This window comes from Hippichthys cyanospilos, chromosome 4 (assembly GCF_059441005.1).
Source record: "Hippichthys cyanospilos isolate Australia breed blue-spotted pipefish chromosome 4, RoL_Hcya_1.0, whole genome shotgun sequence".
NCBI lineage: Eukaryota > Metazoa > Chordata > Actinopteri > Syngnathiformes > Syngnathidae > Hippichthys > Hippichthys cyanospilos.
Window position 1 is genome coordinate 881402 of NC_142372.1, and position 24112 is coordinate 905513.

Genomic DNA, 24112 nt, shown 5'->3' on the forward strand with positions numbered 1-24112 from the left:
TGGAGTCAGAGAAACGTGCGCTTTTCTTCCCACGCAGCAACATCTGCTGGCGCATGCGAGTCAGCCGCCTCGCGCTTTCCAAGCAGGTGAGCGCCGGGGCGCTTCACGGAAGGTGGGGCCCGGGCCCAGGGCCCAAGTGGCGGCTCCGCCCGCACGCCAAGCGTTCATCAAAAGTAAAGATGTCAGCAAGACGCTGAAAATCTCACCGCTTCAACTGTGGCTTTGTTCAAGTGGCTAAAAGCACTTTGTAGCGAGTTGAACTAATTATTTCATTCAACAGTTACTCAATTAATCGCACTTGTATTTATCAAACAATTACACTTGTATTTAATTACCGAAAGGTGGATTTTTATATTGAATCTTGGCACTTTCCGTCCTCCATGTCTGATTTGTTCAACTTTGCAATTGCTTCTGCTGTGGTATCGCTAGGCGTGTTTTATTCAGCCAATCCAGGAGATTCGCGTAACATCATCTGTTTGACTCACCTACCTAAAAATGGTGTCACTAATTTGAATGCAAAGGATACCAGCAATAAATTGCTTCATGTTCCAATCAATTTGCTCCTAATTCGAAAAGCACGCTATACGGTTCTTGTATTAAAAAAACATCATGTTAGATTTGCCCCGTTAAAATCTTGCGCCCGGCCATTTGAGAACCTCTAATCCGGATCTCCTCAGTAATTGAAATCTGCAAAAGAACATCCTGACCATGTTTTCATAGTACATTTTGCACAGTATTTAAGATTTCAAGAACATTAGACAACACAAAAATATGCTTCCAATGTCGCAATCACTCTGTGTTTGCAGTAGAAAAAATGACAAATTTATCTCACAATATACTTCAAATCTCCAAACCAAACATGTACATTATGACGTCATTAAATGTGCAGTAAAAGACTTGTCTCCAGCAGAGTTGAAATTCTTTTCACGCGTCTTCTTTCAAACTTAAACATAATGTTCTGTCGCCTTCTCGCGGCCGAGAATGTAATTACAACCAAAACCAGGAACCACAATCATATCATTGGAGTCGGAAACTACCACGTCTGTCATTGACAACAAATTATTTTTTGTAACATTCCTGTAAAGAAGGGAGCAATGGAGAATGTTCTTTTCTTTTCTCAGAGGGATTCCAAAGATCCCACAAATATGATGTCAAACATATTTTAAATTCTATATATCGAAAGCACAGCACACGACAGCATCGAGAAGGAGCAAGCATCTTGTGTTCGACAGACCTCAGCGAAGTTCAGAATCCAAAAGCCTCATACGTAAAAGAGGAGGAGTCTGATCTCATCGACATTCCATTGACTGTCATTGTGAAGAGTGAAAAAGAAGATGAAGAAGGTCATGGAAATCTGTGCGGAGCAAGCAGCCTCTTAGCTCCGCCATCAGATTGTGACATTTTGTCATTATGATCGGCTGACGTTGATGAACACTCGTGAAACTCAGCGTGTGGTAAAGACCTTGCACGTGGGAATGCACACTGGAGAGAAACCGTTTGCCTGTTCAGTTCGTGCGAAAAATTTCACACCGCAAGGCACATTTGAACAAGCACATGAAAGTACACATTGGTGAGAAACCGTTTGCCTGCTCAGTGTGCAGATCGAGTTTCAGTGAGCGCCCAGGATTGTATCTACGCATGAGAACTCACGCCGGGGAGAAACCGTATTCCTGCTGAGCGTGTGACAAAAGTTTCTCCCTGAGTCGCAATTTGAGAAACCGTTCGCTTGCCGCGCGTGTGCTGAACACTTCTCTCATAGGTACCAGATGAGCAAACACAGATGTGCTGTTCAGAAGAAAAGCAGCCAGCGAAGCTCAAAATGTTTTTGTTGGTTGTTAGGATGAAAAACTATACTCATATTTAGTTCAGTTTAGTCTTGAGTTATTGAAGTTTTCTACAAAGGCACATTGGCAAAGGCACAAAAATGCTATGCTATTGTTAGGATGTTATTTATTTTTTTATTAGTAGTTACATTTTTACTGTTACATTGGGAGCTACTTCATCTCAGAAAAAAATGTTGAGAACCATTGATTTAGGCCTTCACTTGCACCTAGGCAGTGGGGATGTAAAAAAAGAAAATTTCATTCAAAAGTAAGCGGAACCAGAGCTCATCTAATTACAGCCAAACAGGAGCCAAAGACTCCACAGTAAAGAGGAAGAGGCGCCAAAGGCCCCCGTTAAAGAGGAGCGATTGAGATGTGCCCTTAAATGCGCACATTTAATAAGGCCTCAATGTAATCGAAGTGAACAAAGAGATGATTGAAAGGGATGCGTTAGTCGCCGCAGGTCTCAGCTGCTGGCGCTTGGCGTCTTGCTGCTGGCCGCGGAGGGTGCCGACTTTCTCCAAGACAGGACGAACCACAAGAAGATGAAGAAACCTGCTGAGGCGGCGCGAGGGTGAGACGGCGGCGAAGAGGACCGCGAGGGGGGCGGGCGAAGAGGACCGCGAGGGGGGCGGGCGAGCGAGCGAGCGGGCGGGCGTCGCTACCTTGCAGCGTGTTGAGGATGCAGAAGAGGTAGAGGCCGGCCGCGCTCAGGTGGCCGAAGGAGAAGAAGACCAGGCCCCAGGTGATGCCCAGCAGCGTGCTGACCCCCAGCAGCGTGCTGATGTTCTGCTTGGCGCGCCCTCGCTCGCCCTGCCCAAACTGATCACAAACGCGCCCCATTGACTGCCGATGACCAAAACAGACGTCGAACATCTACTTAAAGCAGTCAGGCGGTGAGTGCCTTTGAAAATCCCCACTTCATCAAATTCAGCATGACCTCACCAGATTTTTTTTTCTTCAAAAGGCATGCAAAAAACAACAAAAGATTTTTTTCCTCAAACTATGCAACGTTATTCTGTGGAAAAAGTGACCCCAGTCAAACGCTGTTTTTTTTAATAAAAAAATAATGTAAAAAAATACTGTTGAAAATGGGAAATGCCTAAAAAAGAGGAATATTTCTTTCCTTTTCTTTTGAAGGGAAAGGAGAAAATAATCAGTATTTTAATATGTAACCAAAAGAGCTTGTGCAAAACTTGCCGAGCTTGTCTTCAAAAACAATTGATGTCTTTTTCTATTCTAAATGCTATATATTTGTATTTCTTTTAAAATAACTTGGAATTTCCAAAAACACAATTCTACTGAAATTTCCCCCAAAAGAGCAAACGTGTACCCGTTTCCTGTGTGGGAAGCCGACCAATCGGCGTACGGTGACGGCCAGCATGACGACGTTGAAGGCAAAGACCACGCCGAACACGCCCAGGGTGCTCACCATCTTGACCGTGCCGTGCGCCAGGTAGCATCTGCGCCAGCACGCGCAAAAGCGTTTCGGTTTTTGGTTTTGGTTTTTACGTGAAGCGCGCACGGGCTTACATCTGAGAGCCGTTGGGATCGTTGACGTCCAACGCCACGCGGCCGTAAGCGGCGGGTTCGGCGAAGACCGCCGCCGTCACCACCATGGCGGGAAGACCTGCGCGCAACAGTGCAAAAAGACATTTTTCGTCCTGCGTCCCAGACGCATGGTTTTTGCCGGCGACGCATGGGTCATTCCAGAACTGGGGGACGTTTTACGTCCCACCCATCAAATTTAAATACTCTGCATACAAAATACAAAAAGTGAATACAGAAAGTGCATCCAACAGCATACGCGCAACTCGTTTCCATACGTTTTTTGGCAGAAGAAGAAAACAGTGATCCACATATGATACGAAAAGTTACATGACTGAACATTTCCAGGGGTGGAAAGTAAATCAAATTTTCTATTTGACGATATGAGCCCTTCGAAGCTGGCTGATAATAAGGCCAGGCTGGCGGAAAATCCCCGGCCGCCCAGGGGTTAAGCGCGGATTGAGTTTGCGCCGTTCTGGCGGCTCGCTACTGCCTCCGACAGGTGAGAGCGGGTACCACATGGAGAGCGGGCACCACTTGGAGAGCGGGCACCACTTGGAGAGCGGGCACCACATGGAGAGCGGGCACCACTTGGAGAGCGGGCACCACATGGAGAGCGGGCACCACTTGGAGAGCGGGCTTTGGCGGACTCACTCCATCCGACCAGGCCGAGCTTGAGCATGTATCTGCGGATGTAGATGTTGAAGACGCGCACGAGGAGCAGGTAGAGGTGGAAGCTCTCCAGCGCCATCCAGCTGAAGGTGGCCAGCAGCGAGTAGTGCAGCGCCAGCGCCACGTAAAGGCAGAGCCCGTACGACCGCGCCGCCGCCGCCGCCGAGCTGGACAGGAAGTGCGCGTTGAGCAGGATCAGCGCCAGCGCCAGGTTGGCGTGCACCTTCATGGACACGTCCTCGCGGAGCTTCCTGTCGGACGCAAACGGCTGCTAAATCTATTCTCGATAAAACCGTGGTATGTGTTTAGACAACTTTAAAACAACAGCTTCAGAGTTATCCTTCCTTTTTAATACCGTCCAAAATTGTACAGGCACAACATCACGATGAATCATAATCAAGTTTTTCATTCTTTGAAAAAAAATCGGCTCATTTTTGTCATTTACAAAGCAAATCATCTCGCGGGCCGGATTAAACGCGTTCAAACGGGCCAGGGACGGCCCGCAGGTTATATGTTGGCCACCGCTGTATTAGTTACGGGCCAAAGTTGAATGTGTTTTTGGCCCTCGATACTGATTCCGGTATTCCGATACCGGTATAACCCGATATTGTATCGATACCGCCTCATTTGGATTTTTTTTTTCACGCTCATTCTTCTTTTTCTTCAACATGAAAAAACCGCCACGCCATTGGTTAAGAGCATCTGCTCCGGGCCAATAGGATATCTTGGCTCAGCATGCAGAGAATACCTCCATGCAAGATGTTGCATTCAAGTTCCATATGATAGTACTGGCTGATAACGATATCGCCGTTTGCGGTTGACGTCAATCGACGTCTAGGGCGCTTCTCCTTGACGTCCTGTCACAATCAACGGTACTCAAAGTATAAAAACATTCAATGAGAGTCCATCACAAGTTGCCTATTTTTGATGTCGCCAAAATGACCTTCAAAAATTCATTTTCAGGACAAAAAAAAAAAAATCCGGATTACCTTTTGGCAAAGAATAGCAGCAGGGTGATGACCAGGGCGCCGAGCGAGAGGCCGCAGCCAATCAGAGAGAGGTACGATAGCGCCGCCTCGTCGGTTTCCGAGAGATGAGCGGACACCTGCCGCGGAAAAACACGGCAAAGTTTCAGGGAGCGCAGAGGGAAAAGAAGGAAGCATCAATAAAAGTCGAATTTTATACAAAGTTAACGCGACGTGAATTTGCTGGTGTTCACACCCACTTCGGCGCAAGCACCCATTTCTAACTGCTCAAAATCAAAGAAAACTCCAGCCACGTTCACAGTGAGGCTACGGTGGGCGCCGGACTCGCATAACCTGAAGGTAAAGGCCGCGTAAAAAGACGTACTGACCATGAGAATGCCAAAGTAGGTCAGGTGGTCGCAGGAGCAGGTCACGTGACTCTGACCGCGACGCCAGATGGTCCGACAGCCGCTGCCGTTGAATGCTGCCAAGCGCATGGAAACGCATGTTAAATGACTTGGCGTTAGGCGCCACACTTCAGATTTTCTATTTTGATCTTGCAGTAGGTGGCGCCACATAGCGCGGGAGCGTTTGGCGCCCAGTATTGCGCGAAGGCTGAAAGCCATTCGATTTCTTGACCCATTCAAACCGTTCCAGCTACGACGTGTTCCAAAAATTCACGCTTCTTGGATGTACACGTCGGGTTAGGAAAGCTTTGAAATGCCATGTACACGCTTCAGTTGCATCAATATTATAGTTATGTACCGGATAGAATAACTGTATATAGCTTATTCCATATTTGTTTTTTTCAATATGTACATTGGTAGACATGGATATTTTCTGTCGGAGTGCATTGTGAAGAAAGTGTGAGTCTGCGATAGTGCACAACTCTGTCCGTTCTCCTCGCGAGTAAAATGAGTCCAAGTCTGTCGTCTTCCTTCCGTGAGTTTAGGCCTGAGAAGGACTGAAGCTGACAGTCCTCGCTTTACCGAGAAATACCATCATTAGGAAGCCGCTCACCTTTTGAGGAGAAATTCAAGAAGACGCATCTGGGGCTTTGGCTTTCCTGTTGACCACATCCACATTTCCATACGCCGCGAAGGCTAAATGCGGATTTGCATCCCTGGACTTACACCCACGTTGACCGCATTGACGGTTATGTTGAGCGGCTCCCGCAGTCCGGAAACGGCTTTCCCGCGCACACTCAGGCCCAGCAGCCGGTTCTGGTAGAGTTCCTCCGAGGTCACGTTCTTCAACCGTGGATGGACAAAGTGACATTAGCGCAAGTACCACATTTCAAGCGGTGTGCGCCGACTTCCATCTAATATGACTGACCGTACGTAAATGCACACTTTTGCGATCGCATTATCTCAGGTCTTTATTTTTTTCCCCTCTTTAATTACGAGTTCAGTCGTACAGACCATACCGTGCGATCAATGGTGGAAATCCTTTTTTAATTGTATTTTCGCCAAAACCTGACTTTTGAACAGGGGTGTCTTAAGATTCAAAAAATATATTGAGGAAAAAATCGGAATGTGTTTGAACACCCCCCAAAAATCAATAATCGATGTACGTATATTACATAACGTACACTTGCTAGTGTCTGTGCCTTTAAGAGGCGGGGCCAAGGTCAAACACTCAAGTATTGGTGCGTGAGTAAAAATGACTTCACGCTTTATGATTCATTTCCTCCGAGGTTGGGTTGTTGACTTGCATCGCTGCGTCGAACATGGAAGTGACGTGTTTCCTCTTGCGAAACTATTGTTTTTCTCTATCGTCTGCATGTGTGTGTGATGGCATAATGTCATCATAACATGTCGCATTTCAAATCGCTCTCTCTCTATACATACATACAGTACATACGTATATATGTGTGTGTGTACGCAATCAATGTACGTACCCATACGGATCTGGGCCAGGTCACCATGCAGAACAAGAAGGTGTCGTTTAATCCGGACAGCAAATCTCCGGGCAGCCGCACGTCGACTCTGCTGTCGTTGAGGGTGACGCCCGCGTCGGCCTGGCGGTAAAAGTGCCCAGAGCAGGAAGAGAAGCGCATGAGCAGAAAGAATTTGAACGCACGGGATTTCTGGGGTCCGCGGACTGTGCCCCTCTCTGAGGTCTGGCCCACCAGTGACCGTAAGATGCGCTTTGCGAGAATGTTGTCATTTAGGATAATATGGGCAAAATGAGTGCGTTTGTCCATCCGACAACTAGTGACCTGATAACACGCTGGAAACATGCATGAAATTTATCGTGGATCCAAAAAGGAACTGGCTTCCGGACCATCTCAGTGAGTTATCTGAGAGCCGGCCGGGTCTAGCCCGGGTTGTCGGCAAGGAGTTACGAGACGGGTTGAGGGGACGCTCGCCTCGCTGTCGCTCGCGGAAATGTGCAGGCGGTCGAGGCGTCCGGCGGGTTTGAGCAGCAGGGCCAGCAGGCGGCCCACCGACATGGACGCGGTCTCGTCGACCTCCACCCGCTCCAGTGACTTTTCCAGCCGCTCGATCGCTCTTAAAGACAACGATGCGTTTTTGCCTCAATGACAATTTGGCGCATTTAGGCGCCGGTCATTCTGTCAAAATACTCACTCGAAATCCCCGATGGGCTCTCCGCCCGCCGCCATCGCGTTGACATGCTTCATGCAACGCTTGGCGTCCGCAAGTCCTGTTGGAAACGCGTCTCGATTTGAGTGAACCAAACCAAAACGGCTGCCTCATTCCAAACCTTAAGCTTGGAGAGAGATGGTAAGATGAAACCCGAAGTTTTTTTTCAACCCTAACCCGGTCTTGAACCCCAGACTTGCTTGCTTGAAAACCCAACACTTTTGAAACCCTAAGCCTGTTTTAAAATCCAACTTTCATACTCTAACATATTCACGGTTCTTGCCTTTTTTTTCAATTCCCACTTACTCCTAAAAACGAACCTATCCGTGCTTTTAACTCATTCGATGCCAGGGACGTATTTTTGTGTTGTTGTTTTTTTTAAGAGACCGGACATTCAATCCCAGATACTCAAGTATCGATTTAATACTTAAGTATCTGGAAATTAACCTCCTCGATGTACTCAAGTATCGATTTCATAGCGAAGTATCTGGGATTTAACGTCTTTCAAAAACTTGAAAAAATGTCGCTGGCATCGAATAAGTGAAAGTATATACTTTGGACCCACTTCTTTCACGTGAAATATGAACAAACCCAAAAAGAATATGGCTTACCTGGTTTGGGGCCGGAAATCATACAATTCTCGTATAGGTCTTTGTTCCTACAATCTGTGCCCTGACACTTTTTTTCTCCCCGGCCAGCACCTGGATTGGGAGTGTCCCCTCTACCCGGGCCCTTCTCCAAAGCGTTAACATCTCCAGCAACTCTGTCACAACTTGCCAAAAGCGGCAGCAGCCAAACGGAAATCCACCACCACTTCATCCTGATCATTTAAGAGCACCAACATTGCATCGTTAAATCCAAGTTGAAGTGAAAATGCGAGCCGGCTGGGCTTCAAACGCGAGCTGTCGCACCTTCAAGAGGGAGTCCGAAGATCCAAACTCTAGGACGAGAAGAACACAACCGCATTAGAAATGGGAAGAAAAAAATGCAAATGATATTGTGACACCTAAAGAGGAAGTGGCAACAGACAAACAGCAAGATCCAAAAACCTCAAATGAGCTCACTTTCGTACTTTACTACGCTACCTGATACTTACCGTGGCCCTTTTCGCAATCTTTCACTCAAAAAATACTCCAAGTAAAAATATAAGTTTAAAAATGATTAGTAAAACTAATAAAAGTTCAATTAAACTGAGCATTTTTAAAAATACAACCCTATAAACTTCAAAAAACGTTAAAAAGGTACAGTAAATCCGAACGAATTCAAAACACACACATTAATCAAAATTACAACAAAAAAAAAAGCTAACTATAATGAAAAGCAGCAAAGTACTATAACCAATCTGTAATTCGCGTTCACATAAGTGAATAAGAATAAAGAATATTGGTACCCTAGTTGTAAAAGAGCCAGGGAAAAGTCCATTTCCTAGTTACAAACCGTTTATATTGTCTATCACACTTGCACAAAATGACCAGCAAATTTCACTCATTATGGCACTGATTTCTTCTGTTTAGCGAAGTCGAGTCCGTGGTCCAGATGTTAGCGTTTGAATTGTTTTTGAGAACTATTAACCAAACAAACAACAACAAAAAGCACTTGACATAATATATGTACAAGAACAGAGTATATACAGTATATATTGTCTATTTTTGGTCAAATGCCAAATCAAGTTGAAGCAATTGAAATGCGAAAATCTTTAATGGGTCATGAGAAACAGGACCACGAATGTTCGCAACATTAATTCGATGTGGCTACTAAATGTGGATTTATCTGCTTCGACAAAAACGCAAAGCAACGAGCGGAAGTAGGCTTGGAACGTCACCCGTGACGTAACTAGCAACAACAAAAAAATGAACTCCAGCCTCAACCCGCGTTATTCGGAAAAACTATTCTCGGCTACGTATTGGACACAACACGTCCATCGGGACTTTGCTGAAGTAAAACATCAATCATTAAGCCCTCGATTCTGGATCAAATTGTCCCGCCGCAGGTTGAAGCGTATTGGATCTAGTTTGGCCTAGTTTAGCTTAGCTTGCTAACAAAGAGGCGCCTTTGGAACGTAAACGCAGACGTCGCAGGCGTCAATCGTGAGCGTCAAATGTTGTGCTTTTCGAGTGAAAATGTGTGCGAAACTTGTGAAGGAAGAAGAGTACGAGAAGGAGCTTTATCGGACAGAAGTGGATCAACGCCTGAACGCTGTTTTCAAGAAATATCCGGAGGAAGCACGCAGTACAGGCTCGTTCACCTTTTTTTTTTTTTTTTTTTGCTGAATGACGTCACTGTTTCAAATCACTTTTGTCATATTATTTTTTTAGATATCGGGCCTTGTTCGTTTTTCCCCACACGTTCGACTTCGTTCGTAATATTTTCTGTCTTTGGCCCAGCAACGTTGCGACAGTCGAGACAACCGTATTTAAAAATATATCAATACCAGAACGGAAATTAGATGGAGATGAAAGATTAAGTGTGATATTCTGAGCAATAAAGCACATATTTATGCTTTATTGCCAACTTTATTCATTTATTACATATGACGATAAAACTCTTGAATCTTATAGGAATAACTTTTATTTACATTTAACAGACCATTATGGGGTTTCTTTTTTCTTTGTGGGTACAAAAATCACACATTATTTAATAATGCTTAAAAAAAGCCAATTTTTCATTTCCAAATGCTTGAGTTCCACTGTGTCACCGAAAGGAACATATATGCGATTCTCCAGCCGTTCTTTTTGTTCACTGTCAAAAGCATGTATTGCGCAACATCACATTTGACGAGCGAAGCGTGACTTGACCTTGTGTATTTGTATTGCTATGTCATGCAGATGTCAGTAAAGTTGCTCTTCCTCCAGAGCAGCAGGAGCCTCACGATGAGCATCTTTCTCGCCTCAAAGAGGAAGAGGAGCAGAAGTCTTCCCGCGTGAAGGAGGAAGAGCTGGAGGCTGACATCATCGAATTTCCGCTAGCCATCATTGTGAAGAGTGAAGATGACGACAACGAAGAATTGGACGGAGAGGACTGCGGAGGATCGCGAGAGAACAGCCTGTTAGCTCCTGCGTCAGATCGTGATGACATCACGCCGCACGCTTCTGACATTGACGATGGTGATAAGACGCGTCTCGCTGACCACCGGTGCTGGAAATGTTCCCAGTGCCAAAAAACGTTTGTGAACAAGTCGTCGTTGAAGAGACACGCAAGAATACATACTGGAGAGAAACCGTTTGTCTGCTCAGTTTGTGATAAAAGGTTCTCCGTGAAGGAAACTTTAACCAATCACATAAGAACGCACACAGGAGAGAAACCTTTTTCCTGCTCGGTTTGTGAGAAAGGATTCATCACAAAGGGAAGTCTAACAAACCACACGAGGACACACACCGGAGAGAATCTTTTTGCCTGTTCCGTATGTGGTAAAACCTTTGCTGAAAAGGGACATTTGAATGTACACGCAAGAACACACACGGGAGAGAAACCTTTTGCCTGCTCAGTTTGCGGTCAAAGATTCTTTCGGAAGGGACAATATGAAACACATGGAAGAACGCACACTGGTGAAAAACCATTTGCCTGCTCAGTCTGCCACTTATCATTCAGAGATCGTACCGTGATGGTTCAACACATGAAAACACACACTGGCAAGAAACCTTTTCCTTGTTTAGTTTGCAATAAAAAATTCTCCAGAAATGGAGATTTAAAAAGACACATGAGAACGCACACAGGGGAGAAACCTTTTGCTTGTACCGTCTGTAAATTAACATTCGGTGATCGGTCAGGATTGAGTCATCACAGGAGAACACACTCTGGAGAGAAACCATTTTCATGCTCCATATGCGGGAAAGGATTCAATCAAAGCGGCACTTTGACTATACACACAAGAACACACACCGGTGAGAAACCATTCAGTTGCAATGTGTGTGAGAAACGATTCCCCCGCAAGCAGCTAGTGAAGTCACATAAATGTGCTGGTCAGAAGAGCAACGGGAATTAAACGTTCAACGAATCTTGGATTCTTCTTGATGACCTGCATAAATGCGCATGTGATTCTGAATAAAATGCAAGGCTTCAAACGGTGATCTTGTCCAGTAACACTTGCACAGAGCCTTAATGCAATAAATCTATTTTACAGTTTTAATTGACTGTTATTTGAAGTTTAGTTAAATAGTTGACATTCAAAATGCGCATACATGTCATTCACTTAATCAGCTCATTCATAAGCTCTGCAGGATTCTAATGACGACCCAGTTCAGTCGGGTGTGTTCGAGGAGGATAACATCTACATTTTACACTTTATTTTTAATAATCACGGACTAGTCAACGCTTGAGACTTATTGGGGCGGGGTAGCCCTCCTCTTTCCTAACTACAAAATGGAATACCAACATAGGCCAGAGACGTCGCTAAAAACAAAGATCAGGCCAAACAAAGCACAAATTAATGGACTGTTACGGGATAAACTAAATCGGTTCCAAAACATCATGAATTTGGGTGCGGCCCAGACGCCCTTGTACCGGTTGATTGATTGATTGATTGATTGATTGATTGATTGATTGATTGATTGATTGATTGATTGTTTGATTGAGACGGACAGATAGATAGCTAGATAGCTAGATAGCTAGCTAGCTAGCTAGCTAGCTAGCTAGATAGATAGATAGATAGATAGATAGATAGATAGATAGATAGATAGATAGATAGATAGATAGATAGATAGATAGATAGATAGAGAGCTGGGAAAAAAACGATTTTGGAAAAAAAAACAGTATTGTCACACAATATAGTTACTAGTGACAAAAAGTGAACGAACCTGCTTTGCTGTCGAATCCAGCGGCTGAAGTGTCTCGTTGTCCACCTCTTTGACTCTGCATTTTTTCCCATGTCCCTTTAGGGGTTCTGTAAAGAAGCACACACAGTTAATCTAATTTAATTTCAGTTATCGTATGACATGTGATTTACACTCCAACGCAGCAGAGGGCGCCGATGTATCTTTAAGGTATAATCTCACCCGTTGTTAAACCCAAAAAAGAAACAGAATTCATTCACTACAGAACTCACCTAGCGCACCTCTTTAGATATATACGTATTCCTCAACTCGCGCCGAACTTACAGAAAGCTCTACGAAGGACCCACATCAATGCTCAGTGAAGTAAAAACCTTCATTAAATCTTCGATTCCGGATAAACTCGTCTCGGTGTATCTTGGATTCTAGCTTAGCTTGCTAGCCGCTAACAAAGAAACGCGTCCGTTAACAACGAGTGAAGTGCTGTGATCGGCGTATGGAAATGTGTTCAAGACGCGTGAAAGAAGAAGTGTACGAGGGGAAACTTTGCGGAATCAACGAGGAGGAGCCACGACGTCAACTACCGGACTCGGGTTCGAAAACAACTCGTGTTGTGCTACACAGAGAAGGTTTGTTTTCTAGCCTAGGTTTGTTTGAGCCTAAGCCTTGTTTATTTTTTGGTTTAAGCCTGTTCTTGTCCACTTCTGTTCTACAACAGATCATTTATAATGTCTTTTTACTAAGTATTCGAACCAGGAAACTGAAGTTCGGTCCAAAGATAAGAATCACGTTCATTACTAGTAGCATGGGGACATTCGGGATCAACCACTAAAGTCCGAATAACACTGCAATGAGCAAAGTGGATAGCACAAAAAAAACCCTTCATGTTCTTAAAATATTGAATGGCGCGAAAGATATTACGTGAAGTAACTGATGCGACTTTAGCTCTAATGTCCATGACAGTGGACAAAAATGAAAAGGCTGGGTCACAGGAGAATATGTGAACACTTTTATTCAAAATGTTATGAATAAATGTATCTGTCACAAGAAATGTGCCAAGTTCTAAGCGTCCAACTCTTTTCCTGGTTTGTTAACGAACCACGAGCCCACGGGCGGAACCTGGTGTATTTGTCCATCTGTGTTTGTGTATATGTGAGGCAAAACATTCCGTGTAGCAAGACATTCTACAAGATATTTTGTAAATTGCAAGTGAAGAAAGCATTTCTTCATTGCAAGCTGTTATTGATTGTAGCAACTGTATAATGACTATATTTATTCTTCTTCCCACACTCATCAATAAAGCAATCAAGTCTGCCGGTTCAATACATTTTTAATAATGTAATCAATTTGAAATGTGTCCAACAGAGCCATGAAATCCATGTCATCATCAAAGAGCATGACCCTCTGCTATCCACTTAGCAATGGATGCGTTGGGAAGACGGTCCACTTCATCTAGCGAGGAAAAGAAAAAAGCAGAGCTGTGTGATGCTCTAGCTTGGACATCGTTGCTTGTTGTCGCGTCTAACGACTATTTGTGTTTGTTTTCATGTGTCCTGCAGATATGGGAGAGGAGCGATTTCATGCGGAGCAGCCAGAGTCAGAGTCAACTTGCATTAAAGAGGAAGAGGAGCCAGAGCCCCACCACATAAAGGAGGAAGAGGAGGAGGCTGAAATCACTCATTTTCCATTGACCGGTTTAGTCGCGCAGCGTCAAGATGTTAATGGAGATCATTTGGGAGAATTACAAGAGGACGACCTCTGCGCTCCACTGTCAGAGAGTGACGACGACATGTCGAACCATCTTGACGCTGATATTGACAATATCCCTTGTCACGTGACTAGCAAACATGTGACGTGTTCCCAGTGCAACAAAACTTTTGTCAACAAGTATTTGTTGAAACTGCACACGAGAACGCACACTGGAGAGAAACCTTTTACCTGCACAGTTTGTAGAAGAGGCTTTACTCAGATGGAGTATTTCAAAGCGCACACGCGAACGCACACTGGGGAGAAACCTTTTGCATGCACAGTATGTAGTCTCAGTTTCAGCCAAAGGGGCACGTTGACAAATCACATGAGAACGCACACTGGGGAGAAGCCCTTTGCATGCTCAGTTTGCAGTAAAACATTCTCAGTGAAGGGATATTTGACAACACACGCCAGAACACACACAGGGGAGAAACCTTACACATGCTCAGTGTGTGGTCTTGGATTCACTCAAAAGATTAGCTTAAAGAATCACACACGGACGCACACGGGAGAAAAACCTTTTACCTGCGCAGTCTGTCGGAAAGCGTTCTCGACCAAGGGAAATCTACGTACGCACACAAGAACGCACACCGGGGAGAAACCTTTCCCTTGTTCATTTTGCAGCAAGAGATTCTCGACAAAGGCAGATTCCACAATACACATGAGAACACACACCGGTGAAAAACCTTTTGCCTGCACCATGTGTGCCTCCTCTTTCAGCGCTCGTTCGGGATTAACCAAACATATGAGGTCACACTCTGGCACGAAAAAGTATCCGTGTTCAGTTTGTGGCAAAAGTTTCACTGAAAACCGCGCTTTGACAGCTCACACCAAAAAGACACACCACTGAGAAACCCTGCAGAGTGCACGTGATGAAATATTTCCTTGTTGAAATCGGATGAGAAGACACAAATGTGTATGTTTAATGAAGCTTTAAATAAAGTCTTTGGTGAGGTGTTAAAAGTGTGTATATGATCCAAAATAAAAGCTTCTAACTAGGTGTGTTTTTGTAATTATTCAGAGACCAAATGCCTTACATAAAGCGCACTTGGTTTTAATGGAGAAGAAAGTTGAAAGCCTTACCCCAGCCACAGAAAGTACTCCTCAAAAAAAAAAAAAAAAAAGCAACAACAACGGAATCTATTTCCAAGGAAATTCTACTCCAATAGTAACAGTTTAGAAAAGCACCCACCCAAATTCAAAACAAAAAAACGTCCGAATAGAAAACGTCGTCGTCTGCATCATTCTAATCAGTGACACCTGCTACCTTATAATGACGAGGTTTCCCCAGCTGGGCATTAAACCAAAATATCGCCCCCCGCTGGTTGGAGGTACACCTAACTGCATGGCGATCGAACTCCGTCACAGTACAGGTTTAGGATTCGATCAGTTAAAATAAAAAAAATAAAAAAACGTTCAGTTTGTAAAACCTGGAAGTTTTGTCTGCAAGAAATGTTATTAAGACAAAGCAAAAACACTATCGTATGACCTAATCACAAACGATTAAGTTGCATTCATTACATAATGTAAAGAAATCTTTCACTTCAACCTGAAAAAATAATTGTAATATCAGAGATTACAATTGCTCATAATACTCAATTTTGAAAAGTATTTCAAACACATTTGGAATGATAGACAATGCAACTTTATTTACATAGTGCAAAATTATAAGTACATTTAAAAGCATTTTAAAACAGGAGATAGAATGAGATAAAAAAGGAGAATATAAACATTGCTTTGAAAAAAAGACACGTTATTGAAATGTGTGGCTTCTATGATAGGCCAAGGTTGTAACTACCGCTACCTTAAAATAAGGGCAGTGTATCAGAATGTATATCCATCCATCCCTAATTACTGTATATCCCTTGTCATTGTAATTACCTTCAACAATAAAAATTGAGAATATATTTTGTAATTATATGAATATGAATGCAAAAGGTTCTTTTGCAAGAAAATCTTTTAACACAATCTGAACAGGGAAAAGGTTTCTCACCAGCGTGAGTTTGTGAGTGTAGCCTCAACTGTGCACTTTGACTAAATCTTTGTCCACAATCCGAACACTCATATCTGTGGGACATAGTCACATGAGGTTTTGATAAAGGTCAGTCTCTTGTCATTTTGCTTCTGTGTTTTGAATATTCAGGGTTGTGAAATGGGCCTCACGAGTGAAAGAATAGAAAGTAAGTCTTGCTGAAGCGAGAAATTGTCTTTTGATAAACTGTAGGTCAGGGGTCGGCAACCCGCGGCTCTTTTGTGCGGCCCTAGTTGCCAGTTATTTGCTAAGGAACGCTTTTAAATTTGATAAATCATTAATGTGTGCTATTCATGCTAAGTACAAGTTGCTGATTTTGTAAAGGCGTGCTTTCTTTTAACATAAATGCTAAAATGACATCATTTACAGCTTAATTAATCACTGCTGTTCTCAACTGCACACTTGTGCCTCTTTGCTTGATACTTACTCGGGAATCTCTGACCACAAAGAGAACAGGCAAAAGGTTTCTCACCGGTGTGGGTTCTTGTGTGTTCAATCAAGCTTTTTTTACAAGAAAACCTTTTACCACAATGCAAACAGGCAAAATGTTTCTCACCAGTGTGAGTTCTTGTGTGTTGGCTCAAGCTTCCCATATTTGAAAATCTTTGACTACAAACCGAACAGCCAAAAGGTTTCTCGCCAGTGTGGTTGCTTGTGTGCCCTGTCAAATTTCTCTTATTGGAAAATCTCTTATCACAATATGAACAGGCAAAAGGTTTGTCATCGGCGTGGGTTCTTGCATGTTGTATCAAGTTTGCCTTTGTAGAAAATCTTTTGCCACAATTTGGACAGGCAAAAGGTTTTTCACCGGTGTGGGTTCTTGTGTGTTGCCTCAAGTTTTGCCTCTTAGTGAATCTGATACCGCAATTTGAACAGAAAAAAGGTTTCTCACCGGTGTGGGTTCTTGTGTGTTCTATCAAGCTTTGCTTGTGAGAAAATCTGATGTCACAAAGGGAACAGGCAAAAGGTTTCTCACCGGTGTGAGTCCTTGTGTGTTGTCTCAAGTTTGCGTTTTGAATAAATCTTTTCCCACAAACCAAACAAGCAAACGGTTTCTCATCAGTGTGGGTTCTTGTGTGTCGTTTCAAGTTTGACGTATTTGAAAATCTTTTACCGCAACCAGCACAGGCAAAAGGTTTTTCACCCGTGTGGGTTTTTGTGTGTTCGTTCAAGTTTCCCTTATTAGAAAATCTTTTACCGCAATCCGAACAGGCAAAAGGCTTCTCACCTGTGTGCCTCACTATATGTTGGTGCAAACGGGACTTGTTGACAAATGTTTTTCCACAATAAGAACATTTGCAACATTTGCTGTCGGAGTGACGTGGCATCTCAGCCTCCCGCTCTTCATCACCATCATTAGTGTGAGAGGTTTGTGACGCGTCGTCACCATCTGACATTGGAGCTAACCAGTCGTCTGCTTGTGATCCTCCACCGAGCTCGCCATCAATATCTGTTGTCGTGAGTCGACTGGGGCTGCTGCTCGGAGGCTCCCCCCCTATATTCACGTCGTATTGACCTTCTTCATCTTCCGTCTTCGCGGTCACTGGCACTTGGACGAAATCTCCTTCCTCTTTCATGTACTGCGACAGCTCCTCCTTTTTGATGTTGGCCCACTGCAGCTCCTCCTTCTCTTTGCCAGCGGGGGGCCTCGACTCTTCTTCCTTGACGCCAGGCAACTCTGGCAGCAGCCGCTCAGGACCAAGATATTTTCCACTCATGTCTGTAGGATATGAGACACATATGCTTTTGGTAAACTCAGTCCGTGGGGGTCTATTTGTGATAGTGGCGAGACGATAAGGACATTCCTGTCCATAGGAATGTGCCTTGGGGGTGTTAGAGCAGGCCTCTTTGCCGCACGATTCGATAGGTGACTTGAGCTAAGACGTTGAGTCGCGGCGACCAGCCGAGGCAGAATAAAAGCAGGAAACATTTTACTTTGACAAGAATTTAGTCCAAACAGTTGCGTTTCTATTTTGACTATTAGCATAGCGAGCATTCAAAATATAAGAATCGGGCGAAGTAAATGAAATTACTAGTAATTTAAGTAAGCAAATGAAAAAGAAAAAATAAGAGTAGACATATCAGCCACACCGGCTGTGATACTCAACAGTCACTTGGGAAACACGTGCACACTGGGTTAGTATAGATCACAATAGATTCCTTAAATCAATAAAAACAGTTAACAGCTCTAATACAATACGGCAAACTATTTCAATCAACTGGAGCTTCAAAGCAGAAGGCACGTCGACCAATTTCATTCTTAAGTATGGGGACATTTAAATAAAGAGTGGCTGTTTCTTAGGTTCTATTTGTAATGTGAGGATTTAGGTTTGTGTCAAATTAAAGAAATAATCATTTACACCGCAAGCATGTCACGAACAATCTTAAATACTGTCAAAATGTGTGTACTATTCAATTTTTGTCAAGTAGCGAAGGGATTGTTCAAAAAAAAAAAACAGGAAGGTTGTTGACGGAGTGAGTGACAAACCTGCCGCGTTGAACTCAAGTGAGGGCTGCTTACAAAGCGCGTCCAGCAGTTGCCAACCTTCTTGTCGCCCCTTCTCCTCTTGGGCTCCACGCAGCTCCTCTTCCAACTTGACGTCCGTTTTTGCACTCATTCGATGTTCGCCAATTCGCGCTGGCTGAGCCAGAAAACGCGTCTGCGTTAATAGCGGCTAGTAAGCTAAACTAAATTGAGCTAGGGTAGACAAAATCGAGACGATTTGAACTGAACAGGAAGATATAAACCGCGAGTTTGACAGAAATTGAGAAGCGATGGCTAATTGGGGGCAAATTTGTGGAATAGGCAGTTCGAAATGTTTCGTGTAACGTTCGATTTGGCATCGGTCGTAGCCACGGATGCGTCTAACATCATTAACGCTAGTTCCGGTTATGGCGCGTCTACCGTTGCGCAACTTCCGGGTGGTTTCAGTGAGTCGCGTTTCTCTGTTCGCCCCGCTGCTTCCCTCCCAGCCGCCGCCTCATCGATGTCTTGAGCATGCAACCAGCCACAATATGAGCCAGCTCGAACTGAATTTCGCGGGTGACGCTCAATCTCTTGGCCTCTTGCGTTGCGTTGCGGACGATTGTGACAGGAGACGTGTGTGTGAATGGCAAAGTTCACCACTGACGGACTGTCCGCCCTCGACGGACGCCCGTTATGCCGACAGACCGACGTACGGGCAGGAATGCTTAAAAACGGCGATTTGTAATGTCAGAAATAATTTTCATACGCCGTTCATCGTCGGCCGTCATAGGTGTGTCAGCCCGCCACGCCCCTTTTTGCTTACTGAACTATAAATGACTTGCATGAATATTTGTTATATTGCTACATCTTTAAAGCACAAAGTGCAATCGGCATTTACGGCATTTACAGCGCCACCAAGCAGCGGCAAACGATATTCAGTTGGGTCAATTCACTTCTTGTCATTCCCAGCTGGAACACAACTGACTTTATCAGATTTATTTGTAGGGTGTACATCACTGAAAAAAAGGTTGAGAATCACTGATGTGAACCATTGGAACAAAGTCTAACTTTAATATCTTCTCTGAAATTTCAGATGTTCATAATAATGAATAAAAAAAACACTACAAATACATTTGTAATGATAGACAAGGCAACTTTATTTTCACAGCTCAAGAATTTTAAAAATAGGACAACATTTTATTTCACTGTATTAACAGTGAAATAAAAATAACCTTCCATTGCTTTGAAAAAAATAAGAAGCCATCTCTTATTGTAATATGTAGTTTCTAGTATTGACCGTCAATGCAAGTTCCGATACCATGAAATCAGGCCTGGTATTGGTATGGATACTCGTCGAGCACTAATTACAATCTTTGTCACTGTAATTACCTTGAACATTAAGGGCTGCACAAAACTGAATTTTAATCGCAAACACGATATTGGCTCCCACGAATAATGAAACCGATCCTCTGCGATATTAAAATTTAAAAAGCCAGCAACTCACATGTCAAATCAAGCACTTTGTCACCCTACCACTTGGAGGCAACGTTTCCCACATTTGCAAGACAAAAGCCGATGCTTTTCTCACCCTAATTTATTATTTACCAGTGTGGAATGGCATTGAGTTTCTCACCTGATTCATAATATATACAGTGCTAGTTTTCGATTGAGACCCATTTTTGAAAAATCAAATTGGCTAAAACTTGGAATAAATTGGGCTTAAAATGACAGAACATGACATTTTGACTGCAAAGTCCATACTCACTTCAAGTGATTCTGCTACTTTTGTACTGCTTTTTCTTGCAAAAAACATTAAAAATAAAAAGATATTTTTACTTTTGAAATGATTGCTAAATAGACATCATATACAGCTTGGCTGGTCATTGTGATTGTCAACAACACATTTATGCCTCGTTGCTAGATATTTTCTTGGGAATCTTTGACCACAGAGTGAACAGGCAAAAGGGTTCTCACCGGTGTGGGTTCTTGTGTGTTCTATCAAGCTTCTCTTATTAGAAAATCTTTTATCACAATCCGAACAGGCAAAGGGTTTTTCACCAGTGTGGGTTCTTGTGTGTGCTTTCAGTAGTTCCTTTCCAGAAAACCTTTTACCACAACCTGAACAGGCAAAAGGTTTCTCACCAGTGTGCGCGCTTGTGTGTATTATCAAGTTTTTTTTACTGGTAAATCTTTTATCACAATCCAAACAGGCAAATGGTTTCTCGCCAGTGTGGGTTTTTAAGTGTCCAATTAGTAGTTCTCTTTTGGAAAACCTTTTACCACAATCGACACAGGCAAACGGTTTCTCACCAGTGTGGATTCTTGTGTGATCCACCAAGTTTCTCTTATTACGAAATATTTTATCACAGTTCGAACAGGCAAAACGTTTCTCATTGGTGTGGGTTCTGATGTGTCGTCTCAAGTTCCTGAGTGCAAAAAAGCCTTTGCCACAATCCAAACAGGCAAAAGATTTCTCACCGGTGTGGGTTCTTGCGTGCGCTGTCATGCGACTTTTATCCGCATACCTTTGACCACAATCGGGACAGGCAAAAGGTTTTTCGCCAGTGTGACTTCTTGTGTGTTTTATCAAGCGGCTCTTATGAGAAAATCTTTTTCCGCAATCTGAACAGGGAAAGGGTTTCTCACCGGCGTGGGTTTGTCTGTGTAGCCTCAACAGCGCACTTTGAATAAAACTTTGACCGCAAATCGAACAGACGTATGGTTTCTCACCGTCGTGGGTTCCTGTGTGCGCTGTCATGCTCGTCTTACGAGAGAATCTCTGACCACAAATAGGACAGGCAAAAGGTTTCTCGCCGGTGTGGCTTTGTGCGTGTACTTTTAGTTGATCCTTTCTAAAAAATCTTTTGCCACAAGTCGAACAGGCAAAAGGTTTCTCACCAGAGTGGGTTCTTTTGTGCGCTATCATGCTCGACTTATAAGAAAAGTTCTGACCACAAATAGAACAGGTAAAACGTTTCTCACCCGCGTGGGTTTGTGTGTGTTGTCTCAAGATGCCCTCTCTAGAAAATCCTTCACCGCAAACAGAACAGGCAAAACATTTTTCACCGGTGTGGCTCGAAATATGTCTTTGTAAACTACATTTGTAGCGAAATGTTTTTCCACACTGAGAACATTTCCAACATTTGCTGTCGCTGTGCCGTTGCATCTCACCTTCCCACTCTTCATCCTCATCCTCATCCGCGTGAGGAGAGTGTGACATTGGAGCTAAGTAGCCGCCTGCTTGCGATCCTCCACTGTGCTCACCATCAATATCTGTGGTCATGTGTTGACTGGAGCTGCCGCTTGGAGGCTCCGCCCCTTTGTTCTCTTCTCCATCTTCCATCTTCACGTGGACACCAGTTACTGGTAACTCTGTGAAATCTCCCTCCTCTTTCATGTACAGTGCCAGCTGCTGCTCTTTTTTGATGTCGGGGTCCTGCGGCCGCTCCTCTTTTTTGACGTCGGGGTGCTGCGGCGACTCCTCTTCCTTGACATCAGGCAACTCTGGCTCCTGCCGCTCAGGACCGAGATTTTTTTCACTCATGTCTGTGGGACATTAGACACATATGATTTTGGTAGACTCAGGCTCTTATGACTGTCTGGACATGACCTCTTTTCATCTGTGAAGCCCTTTGAGACTTTGGTGATTCAGGGCCATACAAATAACATTTGATTGATTGAAATAAAAAGTACCGGAAGGTGCAAAAACAATCTCGATATGGCGACGAGCTGAACGCACTCTTCGACAGTTGGTCCCGGCGAGCTAGCGATCAATCCTGTAATTCATATCTTAAATCCTGAAAGCAAATCGTTCGACGCTTCCATCCCATGCATTTGAACCTCTACGTATCAAGATGACAAGCAGGAAGCAGAAAAAGGATTTCATTCAATCTGGCAACCGCGCCGACGCGGACTCTGTCTCCTCGGGTAGCAATGCGGCTAATACTGCAAACCGGCAAAAAAACCGAGGAAACGAGATTATGCAAGCTATAATCGATATATGAGAGAAGAATTTTTGGCATGCACTTTCATTCAATGTGTGAAATCGTGACAAGATGCACGCCAAATTTGAAGTCGATTGGCTCAACCGTGTGAGAGATATTAAGAGGAGTTTGGTACCTGCAAACGGCCAAAATCGGTTCAAAAAGGCACATCAAAAAATCATAATTCTGATTTGATGGCACTCTATAAGTAGGTGAAACGGCCGTGACCCAGTAGGATCGTTACACGCTAGGTAGCGCTAAAAAGCACTTTTTAGAGTGTATGTAAGAAAGCACCAAAATATCTCATTTTAGAGCAGGCTTGATGAGTGTGCACATTTTGGTGACATTTCGGAAATGTGTAAGCCCTCCAGAATGCAATTCATTTGGGAGAAAATATACTACCGGCATATTTTTGTTTTGTCGCCAATTCAACGGGGAAAACAGAGGAAATAGAAAGGTAAAAACGATGTCAACCTTGATTTTGTGTTCATATTTGTGTTTATAAATCGTTTTGGACTCACCATCTTTCAGAGTAATTATGAGGAAGATCTGACAAGCCACAAAAAAGTCAAAACCGCTCCAACATAAAAATGCCTCCGCGTGGAATGTGGCGCAGAGACAAATATTGTGGCAAGACGAAGAAACCACACATTGCAGGTCTAGTGTACGTCTTTACTCTGCGTGCCATCACAAAACTGTTACGATACTGCCCAAGTCACAAAGACAAAGCCAACAGGTTCATTGCAACAAAAAGCACAGGAAGGTTGTAGAAATGTCGTGATTGAGAAAGTAACACACCTGCCGTGTTGAACTCCAGTGGAAGGCGCCCGTAAGAGCACTTTCTTGTCGCTCCTTCTCCTCTTGGTCTCCACAAAGCTCCTCTTCGAACTTGACTTTAGTTTTTGCGCATACTCTCACTCGATGTTCGCCACTTAGCGATCGCACTCCCGTATGCGTTGTTAGCGCCTAGCAAGCTAAACTGGCAAAACGGAAAAGCTTCGACAAACACTGAGACCATTTGAACTGCACGCGAAAATGTAAACCGCGAGTTTAACCAAAATAGTCTCCGTACTTTTGGACGGCAAACCCTGTTTAACGCGCGCGGATTTTCGAAAAGGAATACAAACTGGCTAGCTCATCTTGACGCGGCGGTCGTAGTAGCGGCAGCTTGGCAGCCTTTACGGCATTTCCGGCTATGCAGCGACTACTTCAGAGTCACTTTCAGCTACGCCACTTCCGGCATTTATTATTGTTTTTCTTCAAATACATCATCAATTACTGCAAATTTATTGGAACCGTGTTTTAATGTGTTTATAACAGAGATTAACAACACAGAGATCTTATAACAAAGATTAAACAATACATTATTTTAGTTAGATATGCAGACAACAATTAGGCTAAAAAAATGCTTTGTGAAAAGCAAATGTACAGTATTCATATAAATTCTTGTGCCCCTAGCATAGTTTTTTTTTTTAAATTATATTTTAGTCTCTGCCTTTTT

At 43.6% G+C, this 24112-nt stretch overlaps 4 protein-coding genes across 10 annotated transcripts; 2 read left to right on the top strand and 2 right to left on the bottom strand.

Annotated features, from left to right (window-relative positions):
• Nucleotides 1–823: 823 nt before the first annotated feature.
• LOC148424184 (adhesion G protein-coupled receptor G5-like) lies at nucleotides 824–9844 on the bottom strand. Of its 6 annotated transcripts, none has more exons than XM_088412654.1 (15): nucleotides 9005–9843; nucleotides 8526–8554; nucleotides 8226–8434; nucleotides 7600–7675; nucleotides 7380–7521; nucleotides 6909–7028; nucleotides 6142–6258; nucleotides 6029–6074; nucleotides 5398–5492; nucleotides 5033–5148; nucleotides 3888–4294; nucleotides 3357–3453; nucleotides 3157–3286; nucleotides 2489–2645; nucleotides 824–2381 (listed from the first exon to the last, which is right to left on the bottom strand). In XM_088412654.1, the coding sequence occupies exons 3-15, from the start codon at nucleotides 8431–8433 to the stop codon at nucleotides 2290–2292; spliced, it is 1803 nt and encodes a 600-aa protein (XP_088268780.1). In that variant the 5' UTR covers nucleotide 8434; nucleotides 8526–8554; nucleotides 9005–9843; the 3' UTR covers nucleotides 824–2289. The 6 variants fall into 6 exon arrangements, with proteins under 6 accessions (XP_088268780.1, XP_088268779.1, XP_088268777.1 ...); XM_088412653.1 differs by having other exon boundaries at nucleotides 8711–9843; XM_088412651.1 differs by having other exon boundaries at nucleotides 8226–9844.
• Nucleotides 6819–11736, top strand: LOC148424185 (uncharacterized). Of its 2 annotated transcripts, none has more exons than XM_088412690.1 (3): nucleotides 6819–7147; nucleotides 8313–9849; nucleotides 10440–11736. In XM_088412690.1, exons 2-3 carry the CDS (start codon nucleotides 9735–9737, stop codon nucleotides 11594–11596), a joined length of 1272 nt encoding a protein of 423 aa, XP_088268816.1. In that variant the 5' UTR covers nucleotides 6819–7147; nucleotides 8313–9734; the 3' UTR covers nucleotides 11597–11736. The 2 variants fall into 2 exon arrangements, with proteins under 2 accessions (XP_088268816.1, XP_088268817.1); XM_088412691.1 differs by having other exon boundaries at nucleotides 6819–7128.
• An 876-nt stretch (nucleotides 11737–12612) lies between these two features.
• Nucleotides 12613–15692, top strand: LOC148424186 (uncharacterized). The gene is made up of 2 exons (XM_088412705.1): nucleotides 12613–13009; nucleotides 13940–15692. Exons 1-2 carry the CDS (start codon nucleotides 12877–12879, stop codon nucleotides 14977–14979), a joined length of 1173 nt encoding a protein of 390 aa, XP_088268831.1. The 5' UTR covers nucleotides 12613–12876; the 3' UTR covers nucleotides 14980–15692.
• LOC148424187 (uncharacterized) lies at nucleotides 13522–23785 on the bottom strand. Its single transcript, XM_088413151.1, has 5 exons — nucleotides 23410–23785; nucleotides 20498–22174; nucleotides 19342–19352; nucleotides 18650–18836; nucleotides 13522–17881 (listed from the first exon to the last, which is right to left on the bottom strand). Exons 2-5 carry the CDS (start codon nucleotides 22170–22172, stop codon nucleotides 16536–16538), a joined length of 3219 nt encoding a protein of 1072 aa, XP_088269277.1. The 5' UTR covers nucleotides 22173–22174; nucleotides 23410–23785; the 3' UTR covers nucleotides 13522–16535.
• Nucleotides 23786–24112: the final 327 nt, after the last annotated feature.